This window comes from Penaeus japonicus, unplaced genomic scaffold, assembly GCF_977035675.1.
Source record: "Penaeus japonicus unplaced genomic scaffold, GWHDUDI00000001_assembly GWHDUDI00000037, whole genome shotgun sequence".
In the NCBI taxonomy this organism is placed as follows: Eukaryota; Metazoa; Arthropoda; class Malacostraca; order Decapoda; family Penaeidae; genus Penaeus; species Penaeus japonicus.
In genome coordinates, this window is record NW_028234439.1 from 25596649 (window position 1) to 25606648 (window position 10000).

Here is a 10000-nt window from a genome sequence, read left to right on the forward strand (position 1 = left end):
TCATTATTACTATAATTAATATTTTCATTATGATCATCATTGGTATACTTACCATTTCTTTCACTATTATCGTTATCACCATCTTTATAAATGATAACGAAGCAATAGCCTTTTTCTCTTACTTTATTACTAATGTTACTTATGTCACTTATTCATTTAATAAATTTAATAATTCAGCTTCTTACTTTTTAATATCCCTAATGATATATATGTCTTCTAGTCATGTCAGCAGCCGTGACGATGAGATAACTCGCACTTTGACACATATTTGAATAACAATACCAATGAGGGGTGGTATTAATGGTCAGGCTTGTAACATGGAACAAGCCGCAGAGTGATTTTGAAAAAAAAGTCTCCAATTGAATATGCTTGTATCACTTTACTACGATTAAATATACAAATAAGTTACATTCAAATTATCTCAGTATCATATCGCAGTCAACGAGGTGGGATCCGTCATCGCTGTCATATCTTTACACGGGTGAGCCATAGAATCTTGAGGGAGCTCGAACGTGTGATTCGGACGAGTCCTCCTCGTCTGAGTCTTGGGTTGAGTATCGGCCTCTAGACACTCGATACTCCGACGACTCGGGATACTGAGCCTCGCCCTCGTACTCCACCTCGGCCACGTAGCCGGAGTCGCCGTCCACGTAGTACTTGACAGTCTGCAGGCGACTGTCTGGAAGCTGGACGTAGTACGAGCCCTGAGTGTAGTCGCCGTCGCGGGACTCCTGGTGGCCGAAGTGGTTGCCAGAGTAGTCGTGCTTCACGGCCCAGTCGAAGTCGTACTTTGCAGGTCCATATTCAGCAGAGTCTTCATCAGATCTCTGTGAATATCCAAATTAAATGAATTAGATTATAGTACATTTTTTTGCAAGTTTCAATATTATTTCATTGATACCAATAACACTGATACACTTACATCGTTATTACGATAAATGTATCGACTCTCTGATGATTTTTCGGAAGAATCATCTGATTCCTGAAAGAAAGAAAGAAAGAAAAACACAATTTAATTTCAAGAAATTGTGTCTGTAGTTCTATTCCCCTTATCGCAGTATTTAAAATTGACATTTGCTGGATTGTACTTAAAAAGATAGAAAGTTCATAATTTACTTGAGATCTAACGTGAGGGACTCCGTAGAAGGACGAAGGTTGGGAATCCGACGCAACGACGGCGGCGAGAACCAGCAGGAGGAGGACCTAAAGAGACCAGGATGCATGAGAACTTTTGCCTTTGATGTCAACTAAGATAACAGTGACTTCATATTCCTTTGAAATGAGTTAGTCCTTAATTCATTTATAGTATTTTAGTTAAATGTACGAAAGGAGTTGTTGCCAAACCGAAGCAACTCACCTGAGCGGTCATGTTGCGACCAAAGAGGTAGAAACACTGACCCAATTCGCCTCAATCACGCTAGTTTTATACGGTCGAAGGGAAGGTGCCACCACTAGGCGAATGCCTGTTTTTATTCTCATGTTGCAACGTGTTTGACTGAATCCTGTGACACATTGAAATACGCTTTTAGGTCACGTATTATATTATATTACTTTCCTTGTTTCCTCTCACCAGCCGATTTTGTATAATTCAAAAAAAAATGTTACATAATTCTTGAGCGACACGTTATTTATAACATAACTTTTCATCAAAATAAAGATAAGGAATTAGATATCTTTTGTATTTTCTATAGACATGTCTCGGTGTCCTTCAGTTTGGTTGCTAGAGCACGAACAGCCATATTTATTTGAACCAGTTGGATGTGGTTGGAGATCTTTGTGTTTCGAAAGCGGACCCGATAGCTTTCGTCGATCTTGTAGAAATATATATATATATATATATATATATATATATATATACATATATATATATATATATATATATATATATATACATATATATATATATTTTTTTCTCTCTCTCTTTTTTTTTCTTTTTTTTTCTTTCTTTCTTTCTTTTGCATACAAAAATAACAGCGACGTATGGGTATGATGAGAGTTTAATCTTGAAAGAGGTTTCACTACTACATTATAAAACTAAAGATTTCTCTGAGGCGTTAGTTACCAATGTTAAGGAAGATCAGTATACAAACACACACATACGCACACACACACACACAAACACACACACACACACACATATACATATACATATATATATGTATATATATGTATATATACATACACACACACACACACACACACACACACACACACACACACACACACACACACACACATATATATATATATATATATATATATATATATATATATATATATATATATATGTGTGTGTGTGTGTGTGTGTGTGTGTGTGTGTGTATGTTTTTACACACACATATATATATATATATATATATATATATATATATATATATAAACACATATATATATATATATATATATATATATATATATATATATATATATATATATATATATATATATATATAAACACATATACATATGTATATATATATATATATATATATATATATATATATATATATATATATATATATATACATATACATACACACACACACACTAATATATATATATATATAGAGAGAGAGAGATAGATTTGTTTCTTCCCAGTCAAGATAAAATAACGAGGTGATCAATGCAATTGCTTTGTTATTGCTCAAGTTCCAGGACTCGATGAGGGAGTATTCTGATGTCATTTGTTATTTGTTATACATGAAAATCATGGAATTGTATACACCCCAGAAGTAACTGCTGGTTCTCGTATCCTGATCTTTTCCACAATATCTTGTATTTGATGGAATTGCATAATTTTGGATTTTTGTGTTAGAAATAAGTAAGTGGCTTCCTTTTTACTTATAATTGTTTTAATAGAACACAGTTTCAAATCATCTTCGCCATCATCAATGTTACCTTTAAAAGCCTTAATATTACTCTAGGTACCATTGTTGTTATCATCTATTACCAAGATTCTCATTATAATTATCATTGCTATTACCAATATTATCATAATTATTATTAGTATCCATATTATTGCTGTTGTTTTTATTTTTACAATTAGTATCACTATCATTATTATCTTTACTATTACCATCAACACTCTTATTATCATCACTATCAGCAGTAGTAGCCTCCGTATTTTACTTTTGATTCATCTATATACTTTCTGCGTATCATCTCAGCAAGTTAGTCGTGGATGTCATCTGTTCATTTATTAGTAAAGTTTTATTAGTATCATTCTTATTACTATTATTATCAACTTATTTTTTCCATTATAATGATTATTATCATTATTATTAAGCCTTACTTTCACCACTAATTCATCATTATCATCATTTGTCAATGCACGACTCTCATACATCTATCTAATAATTTCGTTAAATTTACCAATGATATACATAATATGTCGTGTAGGTTATCATAACACCTTTTTATGATAAGATATTTTGCAATTTAGCAACTACAGAAGAGATGAGGTGGAAATTACATTGAATACAATATAGCAATTCAGGCTTAGATAAGCTGTTATAGATTAATGTAATTGATTTAGATTATTTTCGTGTAAAATAGGTAACGCACTTGCAACTAATGAGATTATGTATGTTGCATATGATAAATTCATGGAAGGTAACAACAAGGTTGTAAAGAATAAGTATTCCAGATTAATATGCATGTACTATTTTACTATCATTATAATATACAAATAAGTTATATTCATATCATCAATTCGTGGCCATCGTCATTTCCTTATAGCTTTACAAAGGTGAGCCATAGAATCTTGAGGGAGCTCGAACGTGTGATTCGGACGAGTCCTCCTCGTCTGAGTCTTGGGCTGAGTATCGGCCTCTAGACACTCGATACTCCGACGACTCGGGATACTGAGCCTCGCCCTCGTACTCCACCTCGGCCACGTATCCGGAGTCGCCGTCCACGTAGTACTTGACAGTCTGCAGGCGACTGTCAGGAAGCTGGACGTAGTAGGATCCCTGAGTGTAGTCGCCGTCGCGGGACTCCTGGTGGCCGAAGTGGTTGCCGGAGTAGTCGTGCTTCACGGCCCAGTCGAAGTCGTACTTTGCAGGTCCATATTCAGCAGAGTCTTCATCAGATCTCTGTGAATATCCAAATTAAATGGATTAGATTATGATATATTTGTTTGGAAAATTGAATGATGTTCCATTGATACTAATAACACACCTAAACTTACATCGTCATTACGATAAATGTATCGCCTCTCTGATGATTCTTCGGAAGAATCATCTGATTCCTGAAAAATGAATTACAATATTATTACGTTTATGATACTGCCCCCGTATATTTAAAAATGAGCATCAGTCAATAGCACATAAAAAGGCAGAGAATTGATATTTTACTTGAGATCTAACTCGAGGGACTCCGTAGGCGGACGAAGGTTGAGAATCAGACGCAACGACGGCGGCGAGAGCCACCAGGAGGAGAACCTAAAGAAAAAAAGGTGCATGAGAGCTGTTGCCCTTAAGGTCTACTAAGATCAGAATAACATGATATCCCTTTGCAAAGAATTAATCTTAAATTGAACATCAAGAAGGTAATTCAGTATATGGAAGCAATTAGTGCAAACCAAAGCAGCTCACCTGTGCGTTCATGTTGCGATCAGAGGAGCAGAAACACTGACGATACTCGCCTCAGACGCGCCAGATTTATACGGTCGAGGGGAAGGTGTCACGAGGCGATGGCCTGTTTTTCTTTTGATTTTGCAAGGTATTTGACTGAATTTTGTGGTACATTGAAGTTTGTGAAATTCAGAAATATTGGATAACGAACGATTAGACTTTGTCGAATAAATCTTTAGCGAAAATATATTCTATTACTTAACTCTTCGAGAAGATAACCAATTATCAATTTAAATATTTTGATGTGTATAGGATGTCTCTGCGTCTTTCTGTTTGGTTAAGAACAAACAGATTTATTCACTTTGATCCATTTGCACATGGTTAGAGATCTTTCTTGCAGTTGTCGATATACTGGTCCAATATTTTTCGTCGGTCGCCTACGTGGCACAAGAAAAATACGATTTTAGGAAAAAAAATCTAGACAATTTTCTCTGAGGAGATTTGCCCAGAAATAATCATTTTGTTCATTAAAATGATAATAATATACGGATATGATGATAGTTAAGACTTGAAATATTTCTCTCAGGCGTTAGTTACCACTGCCAAGCAAGATCAAAATCAGTATTAACGCTTTTTAACAATTACCATTAATTTTGATATTTCTTTACTTCATGTTTGCATGTATATTCATATTTCTTATTGTTACGTTTGTCGACCGTAATAAACATGTATATATATATATATATATATATATATATATATATATATATATATATATATATACGTATATATATATATATATATATATATATATATATATATATATATATAAACGTATATATATATATATATATATATATGTATATATATATATATATATATATATATATATATATATATATATATATATATATATATATATATATACATACACACACATATTTGTATATATGTATATTTATACACACACACACACACACACACACACACACACACAAACACATATAAAGAAAATGACAAGATAAACAATGCATTTGCTTTGATGTTCCAGTACTCGACGAGGTAGTATTATTTGTAACATATCATAGGGTAAGGGTTATAATTTTCTTTTCAACACATGAAAAACGTGGAAATGTGTATTACTTACAAATGACAACGGTTCTCTTACCTCGATGTTTTCCACAATAACACAAGATATATTTAATGAAACCACACGATTTTTGGATAGCGCATTTGTTTTCATATCATTGGTTTATGTGTTCGAAATGAATAAATACTTTTCTTTTTACCTAGAATTGTTATACTATTAGTAATAGTACTCAGTCTCATATCATTATCTTTGCTTTCATTAGAATCTTAAGTATTACTACTACCATTATTATTATCATCATCATCATCATCATCATTATTGGTATTGCCCTTTTTATTAACTTGAAATATTATTACTACTATCATTATGATTATTATTATGCTTACCGGTATTGTCATCACTGTTAACATTATCATTATTATTACTGTTGTCTTTTTTATCATTACAATTGCTATCACTGCTATCTTCACTGTTACCATTAACACTATTGTCATTAGCATTATTGTCACTATCAGCAGGAGCAGCCTTCGTATTTTATTATCAATTCATCAGTGATGTATTTATGTGCATCATCTCAGTTATAACGTAGATTATATATGTTGCATATGATACATCCATGGAAGATACCACAAGATTGCAAATAATAAGTATTCCAGGCTAACTTGCATGTGCTATTTTATTACTATTAAATATATAAATAAGTTACATTCATATTATCTAAAATCGCGGTCATCAGAGCGAGATATTTTCCCTCATATCTTTACACAGGTGAGCCATAGAATCTTGAGGGAGCTCGAACGTGTGATTCGGACGAGTCCTCCTCGTCTGAGTCTTGGGCTGAGTATCGGCCTCTAGACACTCGATACTCCGACGACTCGGGATACTGAGCCTCGCCCTCGTACTCCACCTCAGCCACGTAGCCGGAGTCGCCGTCCACGTAGTACTTGACAGTCTGCAGGCGACTGTCGGGAAGCTGGACGTAGTACGAGCCCTGAGTGTAGTCGCCGTCGCGGGACTCCTGGTGGCCGAAGTGGTTGCCGGAGTAGTCGTGCTTCACGGCCCAGTCGAAGTCGTACTTTGCAGGTCCATATTCAGCAGAGTCCTCATCAGATCTCTGGAAATCCAAATCGAATGTATCAGATTATGATATATTTCATTGCAACTTTCAATATTGTTCCATTGATGCCAATAACACTGATACACTTACATCGTTATTACGATAGATGTATCGACTCTCTGATGATTTTTCGGGAGATTCATCTGATTCCTGAAAGAAAAACACCATATTATTGTTTTTAAGACATTACCCCTGCTGCACATCCCTCCCTCCCCCCTTATCGCAGTATTTAAAAAGGATTCCCAAGAGATTGCACATATAAATGAGACTTGATATCTTACTTGAGCTCTAACTCGAGGGACTCCGTAGAAGGACGAAGGTTGGGAATCTGACGCAGCAACAGCGGCGAGAGCCAGCAGGAGGAGGAGCTAAAGATACAAGAATACGTGAGAACTTTTGCCTTTGAGTTCTTCAGAGACAACAGTGACATAATATTTATTTGAAAGCAGTTGATTCTTAAATCATATATGGTAATTTAGTTAAATATATGAAAAGAGTTAATGCCAAACCGAAGCAGCTCACCTGAGCGTTCATGTTGCGACCGTAGAGGTTGAAACACTGACCAATTGGCCTCAGACGCGCCAGATTTATACGGTCGAGGGGAAGGTGACACGAGGCGATGGCCTGTTTTTCTTTTGATTTTGCAATGCCCTTGACTGAATCCTGTGACACATTGGAATTCACACAACGATGCCAATCTAGTTCACATTCTATATCATATTACTTTTTTCCTCATAAACAGAGTTTGTAAAATTATAGAAATTGGATAACGATCCATTAAATTGTGTTGAATAAGTCTTTAGCGAAATACTATTTCATAACATGACAGTTATTGAAAAAGATATTTTAGTGTATACAGGATGTGTTTGTGTCCCTCCGTTGGGTCCAAAATATAAAGAACGAATAGTTTTATATACTATGAACCATTTGTAAGTGGTCAGTGATCATCCTTATTATATTCCAAATAATGAACCAATATTTTTCGTCGATCCCGTGCATGGCAAAAAGAAAAAGACGATTCTCTGAAAAGAAAACGAAAAATCTAGATAGTTTCCTTCAAGCATATTTGCTCAGAAATAATGCTTAATGAAGCAAAATAACAGAGCCATACAGATATGATGATTGTTTAAACTTGAGAGAGAGGGAAATCACCCCTACATTATAAAAGTAAACATTCCTCTAAGTCGTTAGTTACCACTACTAAGGAAGTCAGAACGACTTATACCAATCGTCATTTAGATTTATTTTATTACTTACATTTACACACTCACACACACACATACACAGAGACATACACATGCACATGCACATACACTTACACATACACATACACACACACACATATCTTATATGCACCCACACACACACGCACACACACATACACGCACACACACACACACACACACAAATACACACACACACGCACTTTAACAAGAGAAAATTCAGAATCAATAAGTACTTATATTGTTTATATACTATGTGTGTGTTGTACATACAAATTCACATAGGTATACACACACACACACACACCCACACACACCCACACACACACATATAGATACATATATATATATATATATATATATATATATATATATATGTATATATATATATATATGTATATATATACAGATATATATATATATATATATATATATATATATATATATATATATATATATATATATATATATATATATATATATATATGTGTGTGTGTGTGTGTGTGTGTGTGCGTATATATATATATATATATATATATATATATATATATATATATATATATATATATATATATATATATATACATACATATACATATACATATACATATATATATATATATCATATCATATACAAAAATGTATATCAACAGATGAATAGATCTATTCGTTTTTTTTTATTATTTTATCCAGTTTTCGACGAGGAGGCATTTTGATATATATATATTTTTATTTATTATTATATTTTTTTTATAGGGAAATTATTATAATTCTCCTTTTAACACATGGTACTATTTGGAGTATATACAATTATTTTTTCCACATTAATATAAAGTATATCTGATGGATTCGCACAATACACGTTTGTTTTCCTAACTGTGGTTTACGTATTAGAAGTAGATGTGTCTTCCTTTTTACTTGTTATACCTGCAGCTACAGAAATCTGTTTATGATAATCATCGCCATCAATATTGTTATCACTAATACTTTTAGTATTAGTATCATTCATATTGTTTTGCAATTTTTCAACTCTATCATTAATACTGTTGTTCATGTTATCATCATTACTATTGCTATTACTATCATCTTCAGTGATACCATTAACACTATTATCATCATCATTATTATCTTTTCAGCAGTAGTATCCTCCGTAATTTACTATCAATTCATCGGTGATGTACTTCAGTGTATTATTTAATCCAGTTATTTATATATCTTATACATTCATTCGTTCATTAACCTTCATTATTCTATCATATATCATATATGAATATCATATTATGATTCGGTATGCTTGTTATTGTCATTATCATTGTTGTCACCATTATTTCACCATTATTTTTACTTATCATTGCATTACTTTCATTTATTCACAAAAATCTCCAATGATATTTACTATATATCTTGTAGCTTATCAAAATATCTTTAGTGATAAGATATATTGTAATACAACAACTGCAGACTAATAATAAGCACTGGAGTGCAATTTACACCGACTGTGATACAATAATTGTAGGTTATATAGAATAAGTATTCCTGGTTAATATGCACGTACTGTTTTACTACTATTAAATATACAAATAAATTATATTCATATTATTTCCATATCATATCGTAACCATCGAAACAGGATCCGTTATTTTCCTCAGAGCTTTACACGGGCGAGCCATAGAATCTTGAGGGAGCTCGAGCGTGTGATTCGGACGAGTCCTCCTCGTCTGAGTCTTGGGCTGAGTATCGGCCTCTAGACACTCGATACTCCGACGACTCGGGATACTGAGCCTCGCCCTCGTACTCCACCTCGGCCACGTAGCCGGAGTCGCCGTCCACGTAGTACTTGACAGTCTGCAGGCGACTGTCGGGAAGCTGGACGTAGTACGAGCCCTGAGTGTAGTCGCCGTCGCGGGACTCCTGGTGGCCGAAGTGGTTGCCGGAGTAGTCGTGCTTCACGGCCCAGTCGAAGTCGTACTTTGCAGGTCCATATTCAGCAGAGTCC

General features: G+C 33.9%; 4 protein-coding genes across 5 annotated transcripts in view; all 4 read right to left on the bottom strand.

Annotated features, from left to right (window-relative positions):
- Positions 1-375: 375 nt before the first annotated feature.
- Positions 376-1369, bottom strand: LOC122267194 (uncharacterized). The gene is made up of 4 exons (XM_086532516.1): positions 1358-1369; positions 1117-1203; positions 923-982; positions 376-827 (listed from the first exon to the last, which is right to left on the bottom strand). The coding sequence occupies exons 1-4, from the start codon at positions 1367-1369 to the stop codon at positions 474-476; spliced, it is 513 nt and encodes a 170-aa protein (XP_086388642.1). The 3' UTR covers positions 376-473.
- A 2320-nt stretch (positions 1370-3689) lies between these two features.
- LOC147467245 (uncharacterized) lies at positions 3690-4607 on the bottom strand. Its single transcript, XM_086532517.1, has 4 exons — positions 4596-4607; positions 4356-4442; positions 4190-4249; positions 3690-4094 (listed from the first exon to the last, which is right to left on the bottom strand). The coding sequence occupies exons 1-4, from the start codon at positions 4605-4607 to the stop codon at positions 3741-3743; spliced, it is 513 nt and encodes a 170-aa protein (XP_086388643.1). The 3' UTR covers positions 3690-3740.
- Positions 4608-6322: 1715 nt separating this feature from the next.
- On the bottom strand, positions 6323-7353 carry LOC122267188 (uncharacterized). Of its 2 annotated transcripts, XM_086532399.1 has the most exons (4): positions 7304-7353; positions 7063-7149; positions 6872-6931; positions 6323-6778 (listed from the first exon to the last, which is right to left on the bottom strand). In XM_086532399.1, the coding sequence occupies exons 1-4, from the start codon at positions 7313-7315 to the stop codon at positions 6425-6427; spliced, it is 513 nt and encodes a 170-aa protein (XP_086388525.1). In that variant the 5' UTR covers positions 7316-7353; the 3' UTR covers positions 6323-6424. The 2 variants fall into 2 exon arrangements, with proteins under 2 accessions (XP_086388525.1, XP_086388526.1); XM_086532400.1 differs by lacking the exon at positions 6872-6931.
- A 2191-nt stretch (positions 7354-9544) lies between these two features.
- The window catches only part of LOC122267189 (uncharacterized), a 970-nt gene continuing 514 nt past the window's right edge, over positions 9545-10000 (bottom strand). The window contains exon 4 of the mRNA XM_086532518.1: positions 9545-10000. This exon is cut by the window's right edge and continues 11 nt beyond it. Within this exon, the coding sequence (XP_086388644.1) occupies positions 9658-10000 (343 nt within the window). The 3' untranslated portion in view covers positions 9545-9657.

Coding starts and splice junctions, on each gene's coding strand:
- LOC122267194 (XM_086532516.1), bottom strand. Junction 983..1,116: donor TCCCTCACGTTAGATCTCAA/GTAAATTATGAA, acceptor TCTTTCTTTCAG/GAATCAGATGATTCTTCCGA. Junction 828..922: donor ACATTTATCGTAATAACGAT/GTAAGTGTATCA, acceptor GGATATTCACAG/AGATCTGATGAAGACTCTGC.
- LOC147467245 (XM_086532517.1), bottom strand. Junction 4,250..4,355: donor TCCCTCGAGTTAGATCTCAA/GTAAAATATCAA, acceptor TTCATTTTTCAG/GAATCAGATGATTCTTCCGA. Junction 4,095..4,189: donor ACATTTATCGTAATGACGAT/GTAAGTTTAGGT, acceptor GGATATTCACAG/AGATCTGATGAAGACTCTGC.
- LOC122267188 (XM_086532399.1), bottom strand. Junction 6,932..7,062: donor TCCCTCGAGTTAGAGCTCAA/GTAAGATATCAA, acceptor TTTTTCTTTCAG/GAATCAGATGAATCTCCCGA. Junction 6,779..6,871: donor ACATCTATCGTAATAACGAT/GTAAGTGTATCA, acceptor TTGGATTTCCAG/AGATCTGATGAGGACTCTGC.